This window comes from Nerophis ophidion, linkage group LG13, assembly GCF_033978795.1.
Source record: "Nerophis ophidion isolate RoL-2023_Sa linkage group LG13, RoL_Noph_v1.0, whole genome shotgun sequence".
NCBI lineage: Eukaryota > Metazoa > Chordata > Actinopteri > Syngnathiformes > Syngnathidae > Nerophis > Nerophis ophidion.
This window is the reverse complement of record NC_084623.1, coordinates 29329452-29357437: the sequence shown is the minus strand read 5'-3', so window position 1 is coordinate 29357437 and position 27986 is coordinate 29329452. Positions and strand designations below refer to the sequence as shown.

The following is a 27986-nucleotide window of genomic DNA, read 5'->3' as shown; positions in this document are numbered from 1 at the left end:
CAATCAATCAATGTTTATCAATCAATGTTTACTTATATAGCCCTAAATCACTAGTGTCTCAAAGGGCTGCACAAACCACCACGACATCCTCGGTAGGAAAACTCACACCCAGTGGGACATTGGTGACAATAATGACCCAGTGGGACGTCGGTGACAATGATGACTATGAGAACCTTAGAGAGGAGGAAAGCAATGGATGTCGAGCGGATCTAACATGATACTGTGAAAGTTCAATCCACAATGGATACAACACAGTCGCGAGAGTCCAGTCCAAAGAGGATCCAAGACACAGCAGCGAGAGTCTTATTTCCTCAAAACGAGAGAAACTATTTTGGAGGGCAGTATCCGCCGTATATACAATCGTGTCAGTGTTAATAGAACCCCGTTGTAGCTGGGACGCATTGTCTTTAATCTCCTTTCTAATGACTTCAATTTTCTTACTAAAGAATTGCATAAAGTCATCAGCTGAGTGGGTGGAGCTACTGGAAGGAGTCCCTTGTTGGGTAAGCGATGCTACCGTACTAAACAAAAATTTAGGATCGTTTTTATTACGGTGGATGAGATTTGAGTAATAATTAGCTTTAGCTAAGGTAAGCATGCGTTTATAAGTTATTAAACCATCACTAAATGCTTGATGGTGCACCTCAAGTTTAGTCGTGCGCCATTTGCGTTCCAGCTTTCTGCATAATAATTTCTGAGCTCTAGTTTCTTCTGTAAACCACGGGGTGCGCTTTTTTGGAGCCTTTTTTAACTTTAGCGGTGCTATGTTATCAATGGTTTCGCGCAGGGCGTCGTTAAAGTTGTTAGTGAGGTTATCAATAGAGCCCACATACTTTGGGAATGGTGCCATTACCGAGGGCAGTAGGTCAGCAAGAGTTGTCGTTGTGGCCGTATTAATGTTGCGGCTGCTATAGCAGTTATTATTATTATTAGTTTGACGAACATGCGTCTGAACCTCGAATTTTATAAGGTAATGATCGGACAATACTTTAGTATACGGGAGTATCGTAACTTTGGAAGCGGTGATACCCCTGACAAGCACTAGGTCTATCGTATTACCGTTGCGATGCGTGGGTTCATTTATTATTTGTGTGAGACCACAGCTATCAATTATAGTCTGGAGCGCTACGCACGGTGGGTCCGATGGGGTATTCATATGGATATTAAAGTCCCCCATTATGATTATATTATCGGCGTGTGTCACTAGATCAGCAACGAACTCTGAGAATTCATTGATAAAGTCCGAACAGGGCCCTGGGGGGCGGTAGATAACAGCCAGGTGTAGAGGCAGCGGTGTGACAGACCTCATAGTAAGCACCTCAAACGATTTATATTTATTATTTATGTTAGGACTAAGGTTAAAGTTTTCGTTGTATATTAGTGCGACCCCCCCACCCCTTTTAAGCGGACGGGCAATATGCGCATGTGTAAAGTTAGGAGGACATGCCTCATTTAGCGCAAAAAAGTCGTTTGGTTTAAGCCAGGTTTCACTGAGACCGATGACGTTAAGATTGTTGTCTCTGATAATATCATTAACTAACAACGTTTTGGGAGACAATGATCTTATGTTTAAAAAACCTATATTATAGGTAGTGGGCTGTTTTAGGGAATTTTTGATCAAATTATCCGTAGTAGCAATATTAATAATGTTGTGTTTATTATGCCCAGTGCATTCAGTATAATTACGACCATATCTAGGAATTGATACGACGGGAATGTTCCGATTGTTTGTTTGTTGCTTTGATAAACTGCACGCATCATGGTTAGCCACCTCAGTAACGGGGATTTTCCGATTGTTTGTTTGTTGCTTTGATAAACTGCACGCATCATAGTTAGCCACCTCAGTAAAACACATGTCCAACTCTGAAACACTCAAAGCAGAAAAAACTTGTTCTAATTTAACTGACTCCTTACCCAGACCAGTAGTCTCGCATTTTCCATCTAAATCCGTCTTCGGGATGGAGGAAAGTGGTGTTCTGTGGGGATTAGCCTTCTGCTTTGTTTTTAGCCCCGCTCGACATCCGCGTTTCCGATCACACCGCTGGCGTCTGCTCCGTAGACGGCCCCCGCTGCTACTAGACTCCCCTGCTTCACAGGCCGCTGGACGTAGCCGCCGACGAATCCCCATGCTAGTTAGCATGTTTAGCACGCCCGCGTCTATCAGTCCAAAACGGCCCAATATGTCCATATCCAGAAGTGTCTGGCGGTCGTACGTGATCACGGAGTGACCACGATGCGAGCCAGCCATGAAGTCTGCAGAACTGTCCGGCATTTCCGCCAAATGTTCCATCTTTAGCAAGAGCACCGCAGTGTCGCAGCCCGTCCGGGCGCCGCCATCTTGCCAAAATATACGGCGGATACTGCCCTCCAAAATACTTTCTCTCGTTTTGAGGAAATAACATTAGAGGAATTGTTACAACGTGTAAATGGAATAAAACAGACAACATGTTTACTTGACCCTCTTCCTGGGAAACTGATCAAGGAGCTCTTTGTATTATTAGGTCCATCAGTGCTAAATATTATAAACTTATCACTCTCCTCGGGCACTGTTCCCCTAGCATTCAAAAAAGCGGTTATTCATCCTCTTCTTAAAAGACCTAACCTCGATCCTGACCTCATGGTAAACTACCGACCGGTGTCTCACCTTCCCTTTATTTCAAAAATCCTCGAAAAAATTGTTGCGGAGCAGTTAAATGAACACTTAGCGTCTAACAATCTATGTGAAACCTTTCAATCCGGTTTCAGGGCAAATCACTCCACGGAGACAGCCCTCGCAAAAATGACTAATGATCTATTGCTAACGATGGATTCTGATGCGTCATCTATGTTGCTGCTCCTCGATCTTAGCGCTGCTTTCGATACCGTCGATCATAATATTTTATTAGAACGTATCAAAACACGAATTGGTATGTCAGACTTAGCCCTGTCTTGGTTTAACTCTTATCTTACTGATAGGATGCAGTGTGTCTCCCATAACAATGTGACCTCGGACTACGTTAAGGTAACGTGTGGAGTTCCCCAGGGTTCGGTCCTTGGCCCTGCACTCTTCAGCATCTACATGCTGCCGCTAGGTGACATCATACGCAAATACGGTGTTAGCTTTCACTGTTATGCTGATGACACCCAACTCTACATGCCCCTAAAGCTGACCAACACGCCGGATTGTAGTCAGCTGGAGGCGTGTCTTAATGAAATTAAACAATGGATGTCCGCTAACTTTTTGCAACTCAATGCCAAAAAAACGGAAATGCTGATTATCGGTCCTGCTAGACACCGAACTCTATTTAATAATACAACTCTAACATTTGACAACCAAACAATTAAACAAGGCGACACGGTAAAGAATCTGGGTATTATCTTCGACCCAACTCTCTCCTTTGAGGCACACATTAAAAGCGTTACTAAAACGGCCTTCTTTCATCTCCGTAATATCGCTAAAATTCGCTCCATTCTGTCCACTAAGGACGCTGAGATCATTATCCATGCGTTTGTTACGTCTCGCCTCGACTACTGTAACGTATTATTTTCGGGTCTCCCCATGTCTAGCATTAAAAGATTACAGTTGGTACAAAATGCGGCTGCTAGACTTTTGACAAGAACAAGAAAGTTTGATCACATTACGCCTGTACTGGCTCACCTGCACTGGCTTCCTGTGCACTTAAGATGTGACTTTAAGGTTTTACTACTTACGTATAAAATACTACACGGTCTAGCTCCATCCTATCTTGCCGATTGTATTGTACCATATGTCCCGGCAAGAAATCTGCGTTCAAAGGATTCCGGCTTGTTAGTGATTCCCAAAGCCCAAAAAAAGTCTGCGGGCTATAGAGCGTTTTCCGTTCGGGCTCCAGTACTCTGGAATGCCCTCCCGGTAACAGTTCGAGATGCCACCTCAGTAGAAGCATTTAAGTCTCACCTTAAAACTCATTTGTATACTATAGCCTTTAAATAGACTCCCTTTTTAGACCAGTTGATCTGCTGTTTCTTTTCTTTTTCTTCTATGTCCCACTCTCCCCTGTGGAGGGGGTCCGGTCCGATCCGGTGGCCATGTACTGCTTGCCTGTGTATCGGCTGGGGACATCTCTGCGCTGCTGATCCGCCTCGACATCTCTGCGCTGCTGATCCGCCTCCGCTTGGGATGGTTTCCTGCTGGCTCCGCTGTGAACGGGACTCTCGCTGCTGAGTTGGACCCGCTTTGGACTGGACTCTCGCGACTGTGTTGGATCCATTGTGGATTGAACTTTCACAGTATCATGTTAGACCCGCTCGACATCCATTGCTTTCCTCCTCTCTAAGGTTCTCATAATCATTATTGTCACAGACGTCCCACTGGGTGTGAGTTTTCCTTGCCCTTATGTGGGCCTACCGAGGATGTCGTGGTGGTTTGTGCAGCCCTTTGAGACACTAGTGATTTAGGGCTATATAAGTAAACATTGATTGATTGATTGATTGATATACAATCGTGTCAGTGTTAATAGAACCCCGTTGTAGCTGGGACGCATTGTCTTTAATCTCCTTTCTAATGACTTCAATTTTCTTACTAAAGAATTGCATAAAGTCATCAGCTGAGTGGGTTGAGCTACTGGAAGGAGTCCCTTGTTGGGTTAGCGATGCTACCGTACTAAACAAAAATTTAGGATCGTTTTTATTACGGTGGATGAGATTTGAGTAATATTTGGCTTTAGCTAAGGTAAGCATGCGTTTATAAGTTATTAAACCATCACTCCATGCTTGATGGTGCACCTCAAGTTTAGTCGTGCGCCATTTGCGTTCCAGCTTTCTACATAATAATTTCTGAGCTCTAGTGTCTTCTGTAAACCACGGGGTGCGCTTTTTTGGAGCCTTTTTTAACTTTAGCGGTGCTATGTTATCAATGGTTTCGCGCAGGGCGTCGTTAAAGTTGTTAGTGAGGTTATCAATAGAGCCCACATACTTTGGGAATGGTGCCATTACCGAGGGCAGTAGGTCAGCAAGAGTTGTCGTTGTGGCCGTATTAATGTTGCGGCTGCTATAGCAGTTATTATTATTATTAGTTTGACGAACATGCGTCTGAACCTCGAATTTTATAAGGTAATGATCAGACAATACTTTAGTATACGGGAGTATCGTAACACATGACAGGCTTCGTTCACTTTTGACATTGTTATCACCAGGAAGGATGATATCACCTACCTAGGTTCCATTCTAGAGGCTAATCTTTCCTGTGATAAAATGGCAACCAAGGTGATCAGAAAGGTCAACCAAAGAACGAGATTCCTCTACAGAATATCCTCTCTGGTCAACAAAAGCACCTTGAGGATTCTAGCGGGAACTCTCATTCAACCCTTCTTCGATTACGCTTGCACCTCCTGGTACCCCAGCACCTCCAAAACCCTCAAATCTAGACTCCAAACATCCCAGAATAAACTAATCCGGTTACTTTTAGACCTCCACCCCAGATCACACCTCAATCCAACCCACTTCTCCAAAGTGGGCTGGCTCAGGGTGGAGGACAGAGTAAAACAACTTGCACTGAGCCTAGTCTATAAAATCCGCTACACCTCCTTGATACCGAAGTACATGTCAAATTACTTCCTTAACGTAAATGACCGCCATAACCACAACACCAGGGGGAGCTCCACCAACCACGTTAAACCCAGATTTCGATCTAACAAAGGTCTTAACTCATTCTCTTTCTATGCCACATCAATGTGGAATGCACTCCCAACAGGTATAAAAGTAAGTGCATCTCTATATTCCTTCAAAACCGCTCTAAAACAACACCTCAAGGCAACTTCAACACTTTACTAATACCCTCCTCCATTCACATCCCATCTTCCCGGATTATAAACAACTCAAATGTACTTCTAATGTATATACTTGTTCTTATGCTATCTGAACTCACTATGTTCTCTGCTGGCTGTACATATCCTACTAAGTAAGACCTACACTGTTTCAATGTCCACATTTCTCTGTTGATGCAATTGTTGATGACTGAAGTACTGATATCAACCAAAGCTCCTCATCCCATCCCCCGGATTGTAAATAATGTAAATAACTCAATGTACATCCTATGATGATTAACTTGTGTGATGACTGTATTATGTTGATAGTATATATTTGTACCATAAATTGATTAACGTGGACCCCGACTTAAACAAGTTGAAAAACTTATTCGGGTGTTACCATTTAGTGGTCAATTGTATGGAATATGTACTGTACTGTGCAATCTACTACTAAAAGTATCAATCACTCAATCAACAATGCTGTATTTTTCAATAAATCCTTTTTGCTTTCTAGCAATTGTGTGTCTTTTCGCAAACGTCCTTCTGCTTTTCAGCAACTATCTGCCCGTCTCTCTCTCTTGCCGCCTCCCGACTGCGGCCTTTTACAGAGCGACAGGTGATTAGACAAAAACTTTCAGCTGTGTCATCCAATCACCTGTCGCCAACCTCGAGGCCGGCCATGCCACACCCCGCTTCCCCGCAGGCGCACAGGCCACGCCCATCACAAACTCTTTTAACTCAAATAGGTGAAATGACACAATCACCAGTGGTTGAAAAACACTGTCCTAGTGGATGATGAGTATTGGAATAGGCAACATAAACGTTCATTAGTTGGAAAAAGATATACAAGCCAACAACAAATGTCTAATACAGAGAGCAAAAATAAATCGTTTTTTTTTTTCAGGAGGATATAAAGTATACTTTTTAAAACCTCAAATACCCCCAGGAGTACTCGTACCCTCATTTGAGAAACCGATGCTTGAAAAGCATGCATATACAGTATTTTTATGAGTGACTCTTTCGCATATCACAGCCATGATTATGCCAAGTTGCAGCACTCTGAACTTTTTCTGCATATTCTTATGCATATTTCGCTCAGAGGGAAAGCCAGGGGTCTGTTTGGCTTCCAAAAATCCTTAACTGGTAATGGAATCTTGGTGTCAGCGTGACCAGATTGCTCTTGACATCCTCCGCCCTCCCCTCGTCCTTTAATTCCTTCTTCCTCTCTCCATCTCTGGTCCATTTGATGACTCAGGAAAAACGGCATGTGGAATTAAGTGGATGTGAAAATGCGGATTAAATGGAAAGTAGGGTAGAAATTAACAGGGAGTGATAAGCGAGCGCGTGCCTGGGTGTTAGGGCGGTGATACATGGAGGTACTGACATGTTTTCTCTGATCAGGGCTTGAGACGTGACAGGGCGGGGAAAAAAAAAAAAAAAAAAGTTCGGCCTGGAGGTGAACACAGGCGGTGCTTTGATTTTGTCACACTCACTCACAGACGTTTAGGAAAACACCTCCGGGTGAACCAGCTCCTCCTCGCTCCTTCTTCCTCTACAAAAGTAACTTGCAGACAACCACAATGTGTCCTACAGCATATATTGTGTATATATATATATATATATATATATACATATATATATATATATATATATATATATATATATACATATATACAAAAGTATTTAGTCAGCCATCGATTGTGCAAGTTTCCCCACTTAAATTATGGTGGAAAATAAGTATTTGGTCAACCATTCCAAGCTCTCACTGATGGAAGGAGGTTTTGGTTCAAAATCTCACGATACATGGCCCCATTCATTCTTTCCTTAACACGGATCAATCGTCCTGTCCCCTTAGCAGAAAAACAGCCCAAAAGCATGATGTTTCCACCCCCATGCTTCATAGTAGGTATGGTGTTCTTGGGATGCAACTCAGTATTCTTCTTCCTCCAAACACGACAAGTTGAGTTTATACCAAAAAGTTCTATTTTGGTTTCATCTGACCACATGACATTCTCCCAATCCTCTGGTCTATCATCCATGTATCCATTATGGTTAAAATTCAACTAACCGTGTTTGGAGGAAGAAGAATACTGAGTTGCATCCCAAGAACACCATACCCACTATGAAGCATGGGGGTGGAAACATCATGCTTTGGGGCTGTTTTTCTGCTAAGGGGACAGGTTGATTGATCCGTGTTAAGGAAAGAATAAATGGGGCCATGTATCGTGAGATTTTGAGCCAAAACCTCCTTCCATCAGTGAGAGCTTGGAATGGTTGACCAAATACTTATTTTCCACCATAATTTACAAATAAATTATTTAAAATTCCTACAATGTGAATTCCTGGATTTTTTTTCACATTCTGTCTCTCACAGTTGAAGTGTACCTATGATGAAAATTACAGACCTCTGTCATCATTTTAAGTGGGAGAACTTGCACAATCGGTGGCTGACTAAATACTTTTTTCCCCCACTGTACATATATATATATATATATATATATATATATATATATATATATATATATATATATATATATGTCAGACAAGGACTTGGACTTGGATTGTTTCTTCGATGCAGAGAATATTTGGGATGAGCCAGACGTGAACGTGAGTACATATTTATTGATATTCTAACAAAACTACACGAAAAGGCAAACAAAGTGGTGGGGAACAAATACTTGGCTACAAAAACAAATAACTACACCAAAGGCTGTAAACTAAAAACGTGGAACAAAAAAAAAACTTGCGCTGTGTCATGAATAACAAACCAAATACTTGCACTGAGGCATAAATCCAAAACTTACGTGGCGTGGTCAAAAACGAACAGCAAGGCATGAAGGTTGGTACATGGAAATGTGGGTAAGGTAGGTAGGTAAAGTTGCCAGGACGAAGACAGAAACAGAATGGCTTAAATAGTGACTGTGATAATGATTAGCAGGTGTGAGAACTGAGGACCGGGGCGTTACTTGAGGGTAAGGTGAAAATCAAACAGGTGTCATAAAAACCAACACAAACCAGGAAGTGCAAAAACAGAACTAAGTGTCCAAAAAACCAACCATAACATGACCAAACATGATAAACGCAGAACATGATTCATAGGCGTGACAATAATAGTATTTGATATTAATACACATGCTTATATTAATAAATATACAAATACAAATGTGATATACAATTAAATAAATAATTTGCATAAATAAACGCATATTTTTAAGTATATTTTTGAGTTTTGAAAATATATACAAATAACATTCCTAAATATAAAAATGTGAAATACAAATAAATCAAGAATTTGTATAAATAAACTTGTATTTGGAAATATATTTTTGAGATTTGAATATAAATATGCTTGATTTCGTATCTTTATTTGGCGCTGCAGCCAGAGCGGTCTGGGTCACGGAGCATTATACGCAATATATGCAAAATGCCCGGAGTTTTCTGCAAAAAAAAAAAAAAAATCCACGTCTTTACAGAGAGAATGCACAAAGGGCCTGAGCGAGCTAACGTTAGCATTGTATTAGCTAATGCCAATTTATCCAGTTAATCTGAAAGACCGTGCTAGCTACTTATTTAATTGTATCAATGCCGTTTAATGACCTTGTCCGGATGTAAATAATGATCTCTTATCAGTGCAAAGTGTGTCAAATCATCCCAAAAGTCATGACGTAATATGACCCTCCTTAGTGTGCCTCTGATTGGCTTGCCAGTGTCTGACCAATGTCTGTGACCCAGACCGCTCTGGCTGCAGCGCCCTCTGCTGGTTGTTTAGGGGAGTGTGTAACTCTACATTTATTCATGCATCTGGTTTGTGGTAGGAATGTCTCATCGACACAAAAAGCAAAAAAGTGATCCACATATGCAAATTCAATACAAATAAAAATACAAAATCAAGCATATTTATATTAAAATCTCCAAAATATATTTACAAATACACGTTTATTTATAGAAATTATTTATTTATTTGTGTATCACATATGTATTTGTATTTTTATGTTTACTAATATATGGATATGCATTAATATTGAGACAATTCTACCTCCATAAAAGCACATCTTCCATCTGTTATATACAAGAACAAAAGTATCAAGTTATTAACAATTCCAATGCATTCGCATCGTCACATGTTTAACACATTATCTTGTTGAGCTGCTCGGCTATCTCTGAGCACTCGAGTGTGTCAGCGTTTCACACGGACTGTGACCGACTACAATAGCATTCAGTCGACTGAAGACCTTCTTCAAGGTCGATTGAACTTCTATCCGTGCATTATTTTCCTATTATGGACCATCCTCAGGAGGTCACAAGGTCCACATCACACCCATGCAGTTCTACAGTTACCCTCCTTGCAGTCACACTGCACGCATTCATGCAGGGGTGTCCAAATTGTGGCCCCAGGGCCCATTTACATCCCGCAGCTAATTTTTAACAGCCCCCGCCACTTTCTTTAAAAACTATTTATAACAATAAAAAAATAAAATGGTCATTGCTCAAAAAATAATATTCAATTAAAATCAGTGTTCAATATGGATTATTGACCTATTCAAGGGTCCAATTACTTCATATCAAATATTACACTTTTATATTTTGTGGGTTTTCCATAAACAAAAAAGCTAATTTAGTTTGACAGAAACGGCATAAAACGACCTTGAAAAAGTTATAAAAACTTATAATCAATGAATAGATGTAAAGTCTTGTTTTTAACACCTTTATGAATGTGGCCCTTTTGGGTCCCTAATCATTTTAGTGGGACTTTTTTCTAAACTGTCACTACTGAAAAAATAGTAATGAATCAAATACAGTGTTTAATATGAATTATTGATCTATTCAACGATCCATCTTTTTCACATCAAATATTCCATTTGAAATATTTTTGGGCAAAAATATTGTATATTTTGTGGGTTTGCCATAAAAAAACTAATTTTCTTTGACAGAAAGGGCATAAAAAGGCCATGAAAACAATTATAAAAAATGATATTCACTAGGTGGATCTAAAGTCTTGTTGTCAACAACTTTATGAATGTGGCCCTTTTGGGTCCCCATAAATTTTAGTGGGACTTCTTTATTGAAAAAAAAAATGTCATTACTCAAAAAATATAAATTAATATTGGATCAATGTTGTTATGAATAATTGACCTATTTAAAGCTTCAATTACTTCACATAAAATATTCCACTTTAAAATACTTTTTGGGGAAAATGTTGCATATTTTGTCGGTTTGCCCAAAAAAAAAAAAGAAAAATGACAAAAAGGGCAAAATAAGACCCTGAAAAAATGATAAAAACTTATAATCAATGGACAGATCTTAAGTCTTGTTTTAACACCTTTATGAATGTGGCACTTTTGGGTCCCCAATAATTTTAATGGGACTTTTTTTTTTTTAAATATATTGTCATTACTCAAAAAATAATAATGAATAAATGAATGAATCATTGTTGTTATGAACTATTGACCTATTTAATGCTCCAATTACTTCACATCAAACATTTCACTTTGAAATAAACATTGTTGACACTTTTCCTATGTGAAAACAACTTTTCACATAGGAAATGTGTTAATAATATATATACAGTATGAAAAAAATACACCAACAGACACCAAAATGCATCAATTAAATTTGTTTCAATCAGCCCATTAAGTCATCCAGCAGCTATAAAATTATATTTCTGGATGAACAATATTTGTCATATTTTTCCGGGACTTTTCACACTTGCTTAGTAAGAACAAAAAATAGCGTTTGCATGTGAGTTTTATCATGATAAATCAAACTGTGTGTGCAGAATAAAGATTTGCATCTTCTCCCAGTTTTGTGTGCGTTCAGTTGATCAGCTAACATTCTGTATATTCATGAAGACAGAAACACTAAATGGATTGCGCTCTGTATTCTGCTCACTGTCACGGCGCATGCGCAATCCTGCATGTCATCTGCTTCCAGCTCTTCCGGCACCTCCGCTAGAAGCGCGCCAGGACGCGCCACTGCTTGCATCGCTGCCACGCACCGCTGCCACGCACCGCTGCCACGCACCGCTGCCACGCACCTGCAAGGCTGCAGGCAATCACAAATCAGCGCACTGGGGCTGATGAAAACAGACTGCATAAAGACCAGCGGACCCTAAGATCCAGTGCCGGAACGTAGTTCACTCCTCGTAGTAAGCATCCCGTCTCTGGCTTCCCTCCTGCTTACTTGCTCTTGCTCTGTGTCTACCCTGTGCCCGTGTCTTATATCCTCTGTGTTCCCCGCAGTGTTTCCCCTGTTTCCCGTGATCTGTGTGCATTGACTTCCCTCTGGATTCCGGAATGCCTCCCTTGATCCTCGACCCCTGCTTGGACACAGACCTTGTTGCTTCTCTCCAGCCCCTGGCCCCTTGCTTGCCCACCGACTGCCTTCTCGCCTTGACCCTTTGGTCTGACGAAGGATCCATCGAACACACACTTCCAACAAACTCTGGTAACATTTACATTGTTAATTCTAGACATCATCTTGCATTTCACATTTAGTAGTATACACACTCCACCACTTCATCAAGATCGAGTTCAATAAACCTATTGAACTTACCCCTTCCGATGTGTCGTCTCCTTCCCCCGTCGTACGTAACACTCACTAAAAAAAACACAGTCCACTGTGTAGTAGATCAACTTTGCTTGTGCTATCAAGTTTGCACATGTTTTAGTACACGCAAACCTTTAGTAGTTTAGGCCCTGAGCCGTCACACACACTAAGTCAGTATGAATTGGGGTGGCGTGCATGAGCTCGCAGGCGCTTGTTGCTACCATACCATCTTTTTCCACAGAAGAAGCCAGCAGGTTTAGTTTGAAGAACTATTTACACAATTAAAATAGTATAAATATATTCAAATGTTCTGCTGAATGAATAATGTGACTACCAAGATGGAGGATTATAAACATATGGGTCTGGGCTAGTTTTTGCCCTATCCCTCACTGAAAGGCCTACTGAAACCCACTACTACCCACCACGCAGTCTGATAGTTTATATATCAATGATGAAATATTAACATTGCAACACATGCCAATACGGCCTTTTTAGTTTACTAAATTGCAATTTTAAATTTCCTGGGAGTTACTTGTTGAAAACGCCGTGTAATGATGACGTGTATGCAAGACGTCACGTTTTTTTAGGAAATATAAGCGCTGCACACACACACAGCTAAAAGTCGTCTGCTTTAACGGCATAATTATACAGATTTTTGGAAATCTGTGTTGCCGAATCTTTTGCAATTTGTTCAATTAATATTGGAGAAGACACAGTAGAAAGATGGAGTTGGGAAGCTTTAAGCTATAGCCACAAAAACACACGGGGATTCCTTGTTTAAAATTCCTGGAGGTGAAAGTTTACTATGGATCACAGCGCGGTCAAGCGAACATGAATCATGACGAAATGTCAACCAGCAGGTTTCGGTGATAAAAATTGTGGTAAAAAGTTGTTCTTACCGGAGAAAAGCTGAGCTTGTGCCGTCCATACAGTTGCCGTCGACTCCCCTGGGACACTGCGCATCAAGACATCCGTGGACACACTATCAGGTACTGTTAAACTCACTAAAACACTAGCAACACAATAGAAAGATAAGGGATTTCCCAGAATTATCCTAGTAAATGTCTCTAAAACCATCGGAATCCGTCCCAATGCAATCGCGATTTTTTTTAAAACTTTTTTTTTTTCTAGTCCGTCGCTATCAATATCCTGAAAGTCGAATCTTTCATCCTCGCTCAAATTAATGGGGATATTGTCGTTTTCTCGGTTTGAATAGCTCTTTTTGTTGGAGGATCCCATTAAAATCAATGTGAATATGTGAGGAGCCATCAAACATGTGACGTCATCGTCTGCGACTTCCAGTAGAGGCAGGGCTTTTTTCTTAGCACCGAAAGTTGCAAACTTTATCGTGGATGTTCTCTACTAAATCCTTTCAACAAAAATATGGCAATGTCGCAAAATGATCAAGTATGACACATAGAATGGACCTGCTATCCCCGTTTAAATAAGAAAATCTCATTTCAGTAGGCCTTCAAAGCGTGAGTGAATAATGCGTGAAGGATGCACTAAGGACCTGATGAATCTGAAAGAGAAATAGATACTGTATTATCTGCGGGCAGCACGGTGAAAGAGGGGTTAGTGCGTCTGCCTCACAACACGAAGGTCCTGAGTAGTCCTGGGTTCAATCCCAGGCTCGGGATCTTTCTGTGTGGAGTTTGCATGTCCTCCCCGTGACTGCGTGGGTTCCCTCCGGGTACTCCGGCTTCCTCCCACTTCCAAAGACATGCACCTGGGGATAGGTTGATTGGCAACACTAAATGGTCCCGTGTGTGAATGTTGTCTGTCTATCTGTGTTGGCCCTGTGATGAGGTGGCAACTTGTCCAGGGTGTACTTCGCCTTCCGCCCGAATGCAGCTGAGATAGGCTGCAGCACCCCCCGCGACCCCGAAAGGGACAAGCGGTAGAAAATGGATAGATGGATGGATTGCGTATTATCTGCTCACAGATGCGGCCTGGTGGTTATTTGAGGACACTGCAGTTTGTCCTTGTTCATCCCACTCCAGAATGATTCCGTCTCAGGCAGGGATCCTTCAGGAATGAGGCAAATATACAACTTTACCTACTGTACAAGCTCAAATACGCCTCCAAAATGTATTTTAGCCCAAAGGGAATGTTATCAGACTTTTACAATCAAAGTTCATGTATAAGAGCTTGTCTTGTAAGAAGGATAGGTGCATGGATTTTACTCACAATAACATGTTTTAAAAGTAAATACCGTATTTCCTTGAATTGCCGCAAGGCATATAGTATGTGCCTGCCTTGAATTACTGCCTGGTCAAACTCGCTCCGCAAAATAATTAGTGCATGCTTAATATTACCGCCGGGTCAAACTCCTGACACTTCCCCTGTCATCATTTTCAAAATGGAGGAGGCTGATTTCAATATCAGTAATTTGAAATCGCATAAAGGGAAGAAGATTAAGAGCTATTCAGTACGATTTAAGGTCCAAGCTATTGAATACCGACCGGTATGCTAAAAAGAAAAGTAAGCAGCTATGTTTTATTAATATACCGTAGCTGCGTGTGTCAAATATGAGTCATTAAATGACTCCCGACTCCTGGTGGTAGAGGGCGCTAGTGATCTTTCTTGCGACTACTCGGCTGCAGAAAAAGTGACAACGAGTGACGTGATATGTGCTGGGAACGGATATGACGCGGGTGGTGCACGACGGACCTTTTAGGATATAACACCACTATTTTTAAGCTTGCTATGTAAACAAGCGGGCTGAAATAAAGCATGTTCAAGTCCTAAATACCCAGTGTATTATGTATACAATAACACTTCAGGGTGGCAGCGGTGGGATAAAGAGATCACCCACGGAGCAGAACGGGAGGGGGAGTTGCCCGAGGCAAATTCTGTCGTTGCTGATAGCAGCGGTCTGATAGCAGTTTTCTAAACTGGACTTTCAATTGAAGCAGGAGGTAATAATGGAATATCTCCATCGAGACAGAGAGACTTTTTAACTGAAGAAAGATAAGAAAGACTTCTATAAACAAGTTATCGATGCTTTTGATCAGAAGGAGCTGGCATGGACTTCATTTATAAGTAAAGGTAAGACCATAATAATTATTTTTTTAATTAAATGTGCTTTTCATGATGGTATCCTTACATCACACTTTAATTTTTACTGCATGCCTTTGGTAAGTGTCGGAGTGAGAAGAGGTTTTAAAATAATTAGCGCATGCTTAGTTTTACCGCATGCTTTCGGTAAGCGCCAGAGTTAGAAGAGGTTTTAAAATAATTAGCGCATGCTTACTTTTACCGCATGCCTTTGGTAAGTGCCGGAGTGAGAAAAGGTTTTAAATTATTTAGCGCCCCGGTGGTTATTCAATGAAATACGGTAAATATGATGGAGACATTTTCAAAAGAGTAAATTATTCTCTTATTTATCAAGTTATGCTTTTAATGAGCAGCGTGTAGTGTATTAACATTCATGAGAGAATATTAAATTACAATTTAAGAGCTTCACCTGCCTCGAACCTCACAGCACGTGAGGAACGAAGAAATCAAACACGAGAAAATGAGTGCTTAAAAAGTCTTTATTTTTCCTGGCTTACATTTCATTGAGCACCTATTTTTGTTCTACATTTCCACAGTGATCAAGAGCAACACTTAACACTTCATTAAAGGAGCGCTTCTACTTTGAAGCTGAACATCATGGACAAAGAAAATGTAAAAATCACGGTTGACTAAAGGAGTGCACTTCTTGGAGTAGAATGAAATGTCCTGCAAGTAAACACATTCAACATCAACTGAAGGACATCAAACTAATGCAAAGAAAAACATGTCAGTTCGTGAATTGGCTGTTGCTTTTCACGCATTTTTAAAACCACATCAACAAATCAAGGACGATGAATGTTCCTACGGAGTAAATCATTTGCGGTCACAGTTAAGTTAAAGTAGCAAAGATTATTGTCACACACACACAAGGTGCGGCGAAATTATCCCCTGCATTTGACCCATCCCCCTTGATCACCCCCCTTGGAGGTGAGGGGAGCAGTGGGCATCAGTGTTGGCCGCGCCCGGGAATCATTTTTGGTGATTCAACCCCCAAGTCTAACCCTTGATACTGAGTGCCAAGCAGGGTGCATGGATAAAACATATTCTGTGTTAAAAAAGGCTAAAATTATATAATTTAATTTTGCCACTTCATTATTCAAGCCAGGAGTCACCAACCTTTTTGAAACCAAGAGTTACTTCTTGGGTACTGATTAATGCGAAGGGCTACCAGTTTGATACACACTTAAATAAATTGCCAGAAATAGCCAATTTGCTCAATTTACCTTTAACTCTATGTTATTATTAATAATTAATGATATTTATCTTTGTGGAAACACTGATCATCTTAATGAGTTCTCACAATAAATATATATTTTTGATGACATTTTTTAAATAGGTTAAAATCCAATCTGCACTTTGTTAGAATATATAACAAATTGGACCAAGCTATATTTCTAACAAAGACAAATCCTTATTTCTTCTAGATTTTCCAGAACAAAAATTTTAAAATAAATTCAAAAGACTATGAAATAAGATTTAAATTTCATTCTACAGATTTTCTAAATTTGCCAGAATACATTTTTATTTTATTTTAATCATATTAAGTTTGAAGAAATATTTCACAAATATTCTTAGTCGAAAAAAAAGAAGCTAAAATGAAGAGTTAAATTAAAAATAATGTATTATTCTTTACAATGAAAAAAAATACTTGACTATTGATTTAAATTGTCAGGAAAGAGGAGGAAGGAATTTTAAAGGTGGAAAGGTTTAAAAATCCTAAAATAATTTTTAAGGTTGTATTTTTTCTCTAAAATTGTCTTTCTGAAAGTTATATGAGGCAAAAAAAAAATTAAATGAATTTATTTAAACAAGTGAAGACCAAGTCTTTGAAATATTTTCTTGGATTTTCAAATTCTTTTTGAGTTTTGTCCCTCTTAGAATTAAAAATGTCAAGCAAAGCGAGACCAGCATGCTAGTAGATAAATACAATTTTAAGAATAGAGGCAGCTCACTGGTAAGTGCTGCTATTTGAGCTATTTTTAGAACAGGCCAGCGGGCTTCTCATCTGGTCCTTACGGGCTACCTGGTGCCCGCGGGCACTGTGTTGGTGACCCCTGATTCAAGCTAATCAGGCATTACTTAATGTAAAGTACCTTGAATACGTACAATCAATGAATTAAATACAGTTATGAACTTTGTACGATTATTGTAGAGAGCTGAGCCTCATTTGGACCGAACCACATATTTAAAAAAATGCAAAGCAAATGTATTACTGGACCAATTCATGGAAATAGTCACGAAATGATACTGAAGTCCCCCCCCCGTTTAATATAAAGTGGTACCTCGGTTTTTGTCATTAATCCATCACAAAGTGTCAGTTGAAAAAACATGTCAAAACAGAAACGTTTTTTAAAGTAAAGTTAATTTATCCTGTGCATTTAACCCAGGGGTCTCAAACTCAATTTACCTGGGGGCCACTGGATGCAGAAACTGGGTAAGGATGGGTCGCAAGAAGAGATTTCTTAAAAAAATCTAACATGCAACTAACACCTACAATAGGGGGCGGGGTTGGGGAGCGCAGGGGTGGATATTGTAGCCCGGAAGACTTAGGGCTGCAAGGGATTCAGGGTATTTGTTCTGTTGTGTTTATGTTGTGTTACGGTGTGGATGTTCTCGCAAAATGTGTTTGTCATTCTTGTTTGGTGGGGGTTCACATTGTGGCGCATATTTGTAACAGTGTTAGTTGTTTATACGGCCACCCTCAGTGTGACCTGTATGGCTGTTAATCAACTATGTCTTGCAGTTGCTTACAGCGTCTGCGGAAGCAAAATACAACGTGACTGGGATGGCACAAGTTGTACAGGTTGTAGAGGACGCTAAAGGCAGTGCCTCCATGGTGCCCCCTTAATATTGTTGTTTGGGTGAAATTCGGGTGAATGTTTACCCCTAGAGGGGCACTGAAAATTGGGAGTTTCCCGGAAAAATCGAGGGTATACAAGTATGACGCTGTAAAGCGCCATTCATGTAAAACTCGCGAGCCGCACCAACATTAAATTACATATTAAGGTGCGGGCCGCCAAATAGAGTCTCGCGGGCCGCTTGTTTGAGACCCCTGATTTAACCCATCATCCTCACCCCCAGGGAAGTGAGGGGAGCAGTGAGCAGTAGCGCAGCCGCTCCCGGGAATCATTGTTGGTGATTTAACCCCCCAATTCCAACTCTTGATACTGAGTCCCATTTTTAGAGTCTTTGGTATGACTCAGGGTTTGAACTCACTACCTACCAATCTCAGGGCAAACCCTCTAACCACTAGGCCACTTAGCAGGTTTCCAGTTGGAAACAATGTAAATCTAATTTACACACTACTGAGGACAGCCTGTAAGCACCATATTACCTTGGTAATGTAAGACCAGGGGTGTCCAAACTGCAACCTCAGTTCGGCCCGTGAGACGTCATGAGTTTAATGAGGAAACTGGCCCGTGGGGTGTGTCCCAACTAATTTAAAATATCTGGTAACCTTATTGTTGCACATTTGCCACTATCTTGCGAGTATATCTGGTCAATGACCATGAACTCCTATTTCAATTGAGTTCAGCACAGCAATTACTTTTATGACCCAATCCAAACAACCTTACCTATTCATGGCGCAAAAAAAAAAAAAAAATGTAATCAACACAAAAACATTACACAACATGTTCACTGAACTTTGTGGATATCATAACAAATGTCCAAGCCCCACAACAAATTCAAAATTACCCCAATTTAAATCTATTACAATAAATTCGGGTGAAAATGCAGAACGCTCTCCAGACTTATCCACGTTTGGCGCATTTTAGCTTCTTGATATTTCCGATTAACAACAAATCTTTAGGGAGGTCGTCATGGAAGTAAACAAGGTAGGAGTCGAAGTTTCACATACTCTAAAAATCCAATTATATTCATTATATAGCCATTATAATAATATTATATGTACACATATAGATGTATTGGCTATATCAGGGCTCAGCAACCTTTACCACTCAAAGAGCCATTTTGACCCGTTTCACAAAGTAAAGAAAACTAAATTAACAGCATCACACTTGCCAACCCTCCTATACTTTCCGGGAGACTGACGAATTTCAGAGCAACTATTCTCACGAATGTCTGCTGATTTTTGCCCTTCAACATAATACGGGCGTGCTATGAAGGCGCTGCCTTTACCGCCCTCTACAACATGTACAAATATCTAGCACAGCCCAGCCACGAGTCGTAAGTAGCTTCCATAGACACACTTAGACGACTGCAACGGATACTTGTTCAACAGCCATACAGGTTACACTGAGAGTTGTGATACAAACAACTTTAACCCTCTTACTAATTAATATGCGCCACAATGTGAACCCACACCAAACAATAATGACAAACATAAATACCCAGAATCCCATGCATCCCTAACGATTCCGGACTACATTATACACATCCGCTAGCACCAAATCCCCCCCCTCTGTGCGTCGGTTGAGGTGGGCAGGGTTGGGGGGGGCGGAGGTTCGTGCTTGCGGGGGTGTATAATGTAGCCCGGAAGAGTTAGGGATGCATGGGATTCTGGGTATTTGTTCTGTTGTGTTTATATTGTGTTACAATGCGGATGTTCTCCCGAAATTCTTGTTTGGTGTGGGTTCACAGTGTGGCGCATATTAGTAAGACTGTTAAAGTTGTTTATATCACAACTGTCAGTGTAACCTGTATGGCTGTTGAGTAAGTATGCCTTGCAGTCACTGTTGTGTATCAACAGAGGCTACATGTGACCGGCTGGCACGCAGATATGTGTATACCATGAATTGATTAACAAGTTGAAAAACTTATTCGGGTGTTACCATTTAGTGGTCAATTGTACGGAATATGTACTGTACTGTGCAATCTACTAATAAAAGTATCAATCAATCAATTAACATAAGTGGGCGCGACGACAAGTTTTAGAGGACTGTTAAAGCTTTGCCATCAGGGCACGCCCTCTATAATGTCGACTGGATGAATATCGGAGAATGTTGGCCCCGGGTGATATCTGAGTGAGGTATTATACCCCGGAAATCTGTCGGGATATTAGGGGGGTCGGAAATTATGCAGCTAAGTCAAAATTATGCAGCTGAGCCACATTAGAGTGATCAAAGAGCCGCATGCGGCTCTGGAGCCGCGGGTTGCCGACCCCTGGGCTATATATACATAGCTTTTGGCTCCCAGCTAAATTTTTTTGTAGCCCCCAAGGTTAAAAAGTTTGGACACCCCTGAGCCCTTGAGCAGTGTGTTCTGTTCGCTGAACCTCTGGAAATACAGACTCTAAAGCTCTAAGGTTGACTTTGATTGGACTATTATGCTACAACTTTATTTGGTTCTATAATGGATTATTTTACTTACACCCATACTAAATAAGGTAAGAACAGAGATGGATTATTTTACTTACACCCATACTAAATAAGGTAAGAACAGAGACTGAGTCACCAATGTGACTATTTGTTCTAAAAACGGGACAGTGTATGAAAACGGAGACATACTTTTGGTGCAAATGAAAACCAAGGAATTAGTGCACCTCTTCATGGGCACCATTAGATGCCTGAATATTTTCAGAGGGTTTTCAATTTCTTGCAGTGTTCACTGTAGCATAGCCTGATCAATGGTAGCAATCAACCTGTATATTTATTAACACAATATGCATAACCCAAGAGAAAAAGTTCAGGGGATTGATCATATTTAATGAACCAGGGAAATCAGGGAATTGGGCCGTCCCTTCCAATGCACCGATCTGGAAACGTATGATTTCAAAATGTAATGTGATTAAATATGTTGATAACCCCTGTGTAAATAGATTGAATCTGATTAACAAATCTCATCAACTGCAAAAATGTGGACAACATTTATGTATTTTTCCTATGTAATTTAACCTTCCTCTTGTGTTAGGCTCGATACTGACCTGTTTTAGGTTTTAAATGCATACAAGAAAATTAAAACAATTAATAACATTTTACAATTTTTTAAATAGTGTGCTTGAAATGATTACATTTGTATTGTCGTTATCGACCCAGTGATAAAATTATGATTATAAGGCAATAATAAGAACTCAAGATGAATTTATAAGTCTACTGCCAAGACATCTATCTCTTATCCCTATTACGTGAGCCTTAAGGAATTCTCATTTTGCCACCTGCACATAAATAAGAAGACAGACATGTAAATTGCTTTTCGTACACTGAGCAGCTGATTTAAGACACCTCTGCTCCGGACAGGCTAACCTCCTCCAACCTCTGAGGACAAAGCTACGAACAATGGGAGACCGGGCTTTCTGATCCGCCCCTACCAGTCTGTGGAACGCTCTCCCGGACCACCTGAGGGCACCACAGACTGTGGATTCTTTTAAAAAAGGCTTAAAAACCCTTCTTTTTAAAAAAGCCTTTTCAAAGACATATGCATACTAGTTCTAGCTATTAGGCTGTTCTAGTTTTTATTTTTATTGATTTTTATTATATTTTAATTTTTATTGTTTTTAATACATTGTGGCCCTTTGAGGTTGTTTACTCAATGTAAAGTGCTTTTTACAAATAAAATCCATTATCATTATTATTATTATTAAGACACAGGTCAAAACTGAACCGTTAACGTGAGAGGTGTGAACAGAAAGTCAACACAAGAAGAAGACTAAATGGTAAAAGCAGCTGTCATGAATATTCCCGCTCTAAAAATGAACGCAGTCCAACTTTCTATCTAGACCTGACTAGTTCCAGACTTTTAATCGCTTACAAGTTTGGTACTTTTTTGATCAGAAGGCACACGGAATGATCGTTTTAAGAAATGAGACGGGGTAACCTCTCCTTAACCCCTTGCAAAAAAAGGAGGTCACCAGGGAAGCAAGAGGACACTTCAAATTCAGCTCAGACTGCATCGAACAGTGGAAAAGTCTTTAAAGTGTAGGGTGAAATATATGAGACGAGAGAAGGTGGTAGTCTTGATGAGTGCAGATGTTCCTATGTTGCTATCATATGACTCATGGAGGCTCTTTATAATAGACAGGCGGGTACCTTCCCATTTGAACCGATACTGTACCTAGGAATCCACACTGGTACTCAATGATACCAATGTTCGGTATTCATGTGTGTGTAAAGAAATGTTAATTATTTTACAATACATTCTCATCTTTTATTGTAACATTTCAGATTGTGCAGATGATGATAACTGTGCTGACCAGTTGTTACAGCTTGTTTTCTTATTACATTTCTGAGTCTGATTTGCAAGTATCATAGAGTAAATTTTCAATTCCAAGACGTTAGATGGCAGTAGTGTACAGACTACGGTGTGTAGCCTAGTAGTCTTAGCTATTAAGTTAATATGTTGCACCCTACAAAGTGTTTATACTGTAATTATTGTACTTATTACACACACTAGCTTTTTGATTTAATGGCCATTCTAGGTGTAATCTTCATTTTCAAATTTGGAGGTGTTGAAACTGCCATGTAAAACTTCTAATGCTAATCAGTAGCATGCCTATGGCATAGCAAAAATTAGAATCAAGCTAATGCATCGAAGAGTGGAGCCTTACTTTATGTCCGAGCGTTTTTTTGATCAGACATACTTGTTTTGTTTGCATTAAAAATATAAACGTTTATGAGAGGCAGTTAAGCTGAGTCTGCTTTGAGCGCTGCTTGAAATCGTGTTTCCTTGCCAAGTGTTTGAGCCGCTGTTTAGTCTGCAACCGGACCTTATGTCAAGGGCAACAAAGTTATTGAAATAAGGGATTTTTTGATATAGGTGAGTAGATTACTGGTAATACCGACAGAATTAGGTGGGTGCCTATAAAAATACCGAATATGGTACCCATCCCTCATAACGACATGTATTTTTAAGCGGATTAACCATATCATATGGTAGAGGCGAATTGATTTCCAACATGGTAAACATTACACGTGAGTGACAGGAAAGGGAGGCCAAAAGTGTGGCCCCCACAGCAATTATCGGCTTGTGGCTAGTTAATTGGTCCTTGGCATATTCTAAAAATCTAGCTAAGATGTTTGACTAGATATTACATTAATTTGCTTTGTCAGCACAAAGTTGTTTTGTTCATAGCTTAGCTTATATTGACCTATATTGGATGTGCTTTTGCATCTCTATGGCACAAGAAGTATTAAAAGTGGACCTCATATCCATTCATTTTTCTCTGTATTACATTTGTTTTGGGACCAGCAGTTTTTATTTTATTTTATAATTTTTTTTAAATCATGTAAGCTGTTTACCGCGTTTCCTGAACAGAAACTGTACTTTTTTGGATTTTTTTCCAATCATTCACAATCTTTGTGTGGGACAAAAACACACTCCTCTTTTCAGTGCTTTCTAAATACTTAAAAACTGCTAGCACAAGGTAGCTAACAATGCAGTTAAAGGGAAGTCTTTTATTGCGACTATAAAGCCCTCTAATAAAACCTCCAAAAACCGCCAACAACGTTCCATTTATATGTGAAGAAACGCATATCAATAAGGACATTCCTTTTTAAGCAATAATGCTAAATAACTACTTTTCTAGTGTAGTAAAACAGCGCATTGCTCATAGAGACATTCCCACTGCTCCTTGTGCCACTTGCAAAAGGTAACACAGCTACTGAGCTGCAGCTGCCTTGCCTCTGAGTTGGTAAAAGTTTGTGCTGCATTATAAATCATGTCTCAAACCCATACAGAACGCTGTGGCCATTAGCCAAGAAGTTGATCAACTTTGAAATTTTACTTAGACCCGAAAACATCGCTAGGAAGATGCAGTACGTTTCTCATTTCAACCCAGCATTATTTACCTGAGGAGTGTTGGATTATGCTGAATTCACCAACTAAACGGGGAGCACAACCCCGTGCTGAAAGATATAAACATCCCACCAGTGACTAGTGCGTTTGGCTTGGTAAGTGCCTGTTTTGTTTTGATATATTATGTTTGTATTTCTTGTTTAGCACTTATCATTAGTGCTACAGGAAGCTCAGTGTTTCACTAGAGCTGGATCTCCTTAGCACCCGGCTTCTACATTTTTTAGCTTGTCTTTTGTATATTCAGGTTCAAAAAGATAAAGTTTAAGATCCTTAATTGTCCCAAAGTAGTCCTCATTTTCTCTCAAAAAGTATGTCATGATTAGTAGTAGTAAGAATAGTTCTTGACGGAAGTAGCGTCTGTTGCTATGGGCTCTGTGAAATCAATGCACCCAGGAGAAAAGTTCTGTTAATGCTTATAGTGACCAAAATACTGTAAATATTATCATGAATGTGCCTGATACTACATAAAAATACATACTTATCCCATTCATTTAAAACCTGGTTGGGTGTTTTTTTTAAAGGTTTTTATAGGAGAAATAGGTCACTCACCATCACCTACATTGTTAGCCGCCTCTAGTTAGAAGTTTTTTTTTTACTATTTAGAAAGAAATAGATGTGTGTTCTTTCCCCCCATAGGTATTGTGGATGATGGATCAAATTGCCAAAAAAGTACAGTTCCCCTGTCAATTTACCGAAAATTAACCGGCGGCATCGTGATGATGGCGTACTGCAGGGGTCGGGAACCTTTTTGGCTGAGAGAGCCAAAAAGCCAAATATTTTAAAATGTATTTCCGTAAGAGCCATATAATATATTTTTTTTAACACTGAACACAACTAAACACGTCCATGTTTAAGTAAGACCAACATTTCTAGAGTATAATAGTTCTCTTATTCTTTGTAATAACATTGTTATTCTGAAGCCAACTATGGAGGGGGCGTGGCCCACCGGCCTGCAGCGAACTGGGGTGTGCCAGGACCGGCCTCGAAATCAGCGAGAGCTGCGTGGATGGCCCACCTGAGCCTTGTTATCTAATCACCTGTCGCTCTGTTATAAGCAGCAGCCAGGAGGAGAGACAGGGTTGGGGCTGAAGCCAGAGCACGAGCGAGAACGAAAGAGAAAAATACAATTGCTGGAAAGCAACTGAGGGACTTATTGAAAAATAAAACAATAGTGTAACCCTGAAACGGGCTCTCATGTCGGTGCTTGGTGGTCTGAAGAACCCCCAGGAGAACAAGCCCCACACTAACCAATAATAAATAAATAACTTCTTAACGAACCTTCTTGAACAGGTGCGGTAGTAAACGGATGGATGGACTAAAAATGCATGAGAATGTTTTATGTTTTGAACATTATTTTTAACACTTATTACAAGTGGAATTATTCATTACTTATCATGTTAAGCAATGTCAGCTCAGATTTATCCGAGAGCCTGATGCAGTCATCAAAAGAGCCACATCTGGCTCGCGAGCCATAGGTACCCCTGGCGTACTGTTACACATATAAATAATATAACCAGTACAGAAAAAACATAATCATGTCATACTATTTTAACCTGAAGACCACAATCCTGTTTCGATGCATTATAGTATTTTTGTGCAATGCTTTGTGTACCGCTTTAAAGTAAATAAAGTTAAGGTATCGTCATTTGAAATAATCCCGGGAAAAATATTTTCTGAGTTGTTGGGCTTTTTTCGGGTTTGGTCCATATTGAGCTTGTCAAGCGTTTGGTCAGTTTAGTCAGTCAGCTCTTGGGACAGGAATTCACACCTTCACACAACAGCAGCCGACAAGATCAACGCTAAGCCTGTCACAGCTTAGTGCGTGCGAGCGGAAGTGTTCAGAGATCAGTGGTGATGACAGGCGTCACACCGTGGATGAGCAAAGTTGGGCCCAGGTTCTGTGTCAGCAGCTCCAGCTGGTGCAAGTATGCAGTGTAGCGGCGGGTGTCAGCCGGGGGGCGGGGCAGGTACAGAAAGCGCACAGTCGGTGGTGGCCGTGCCTGGTCTAGGATCAGCTGATTGACCGCTGACAAGTAGTCATCTGATAGGCGCGTAGTGTTGCTCGGGAAGCTATTGGCGTAACTATCATCGGCATCCTCTTCATCGTTCCTCCGCCTCTCTCCTTCCTTGACAGTTTGGAAAGATTCTGACGCTTGCTTGTTCTCTTCTCCATTTCTCCCGCCTTGTCGCTGCCAGTGTAGTGCCACCTGCTGGTCCCAAGGCACAGGGTAGATTTGAGCTTTTATTCGCAATTCTTTCAGCAGCTGTCCTAGCTTCTCCTCTGAGCCACTCACGGTCCGCCCTTCCTCCACACATAGGAAGAGACGGAGTGTGGCTTTGCGCCAAGATCGCACCATGTTGAGAATGCATGCCAGCTGAAGCAAGAACAAAGAACAGGTATCCACGTAGCTGGAGCTGTCTGGACGCAGCAGATTGACCGGCCACACGTCCACGTAGACGGAACTCTTACCCGGAGAGGAGGCCGCTGACAGAGCCTTTGCTCGGTCAAAGTTGTTAAAATAACGGGCCAGAACCACATTCTTCAGCATCTTCATGGCATCCGCAATGATTGCTACGTACTCCTCGGCCCCTAGAACCTTTCCGTCGTGGGCGTTATCCTTTTTAGTACCGTTACTAGACCGCCGAAGGGAACCAAAATGGAAGGGAGTGGTGTGCTGCTCAAGATCTTGAGATGCTGAAAGATCTGTGGACTGACTTTGAGAGAGCTTGTCTTTTGGCAAACAGTCGTCATAGAAACCTAAGACAAGTGTGTTGGGACGCATTCCACCTGGAATGTAAACAAAATAGACAAGGCAATGAGTCACTACAGATCGTTTGGTTCTATACACAGTTGGAGCTCAACCCCTCAACTTTCTGTCTTAACCCAACTGGCAAACAAATGGCCACCCTACAGAGCCTGGGTTCTGTTCGAGTTTTCTCCTTGCCTCTGTCGCCAAATGCTAGCTTATGTTGGTTCTTTTTGATGTATGACAAAGCCTGGTTCTAGACCTGCTCTATGTGTAAACTGTCTTGAGATAACTTCTGTTGTGAATTGGCATGATAGAAATAAAATGCACTTGACTCGACTAAACATTACAATTACAATTTGATCCAAAAAAGAAATACAATTGAAGATATCTTTCGACAAAGTGAGGCACCAAAATTAAAGATTATTATGATACTTGTATTGTTGATGTGATTATTTTTTGATTAGTCGTCGAATCAAACGATTATTGCTTATGACCTTCTTTGCACTTTTGAGTTTAACATCCACGACTTCACCAAATCAAATCAAAATCAAATTGTAACAAAATACACAATAGGTTTTACTTTATTCCACCTAAAGTGCAAGACGTCCTGTAAAAAAACAAGTATTTGTATCCAGTACTGTTAGTTATTTAGCAGCAATTATTTACCTAAAGGAATGACGGTGTAAACATGAACTTACTGGGGGTTATCAATAAATGTTTTAATAACAAATCTTTGTCAATACATTTTTATAATATTGTTGGGGCGGCATAGCTCGGTTGGTAGAGCGGCCGTGCCATCAACTTGAAGGTTGCAGGTTCGATTCCCGCTTCCACCATCCTAGTCACTGCCGTTGTGTCCTTGGGCAAGGCCCTTTACCCACCTCCTCCCAGTGCCACCCACACTGGTTTAAATGTAACTTAGATATTGGGTTTCACTATGTAAAGCGCTTTGAGTCACTAGAGAAAAGCGCTTTATAAATATAATTCACTTCACTTGATTATTTTGACTAATCGTTGCAGCCCTAGTAATTAATATTAATCTGTGACGTGAAAAAAATTAAACGAGGTACGTATCAATAAAGACTTCCTTTAAACTGTCAAAGTATGTACAAAC

At 40.4% G+C, this 27986-nt stretch overlaps 1 protein-coding gene across 1 annotated transcript in view; it reads right to left on the bottom strand.

Annotated features, from left to right (window-relative positions):
- Positions 1-15832: 15832 nt before the first annotated feature.
- LOC133564420 (solute carrier family 12 member 9-like) overlaps positions 15833-27986 on the bottom strand; it is a 125800-nt gene continuing 113646 nt past the window's right edge. The window contains exon 13 of the mRNA XM_061918739.1: positions 15833-26910. Within this exon, the coding sequence (XP_061774723.1) occupies positions 25961-26910 (950 nt within the window). The 3' untranslated portion in view covers positions 15833-25960. The remainder of the gene's footprint in view (positions 26911-27986) is intronic.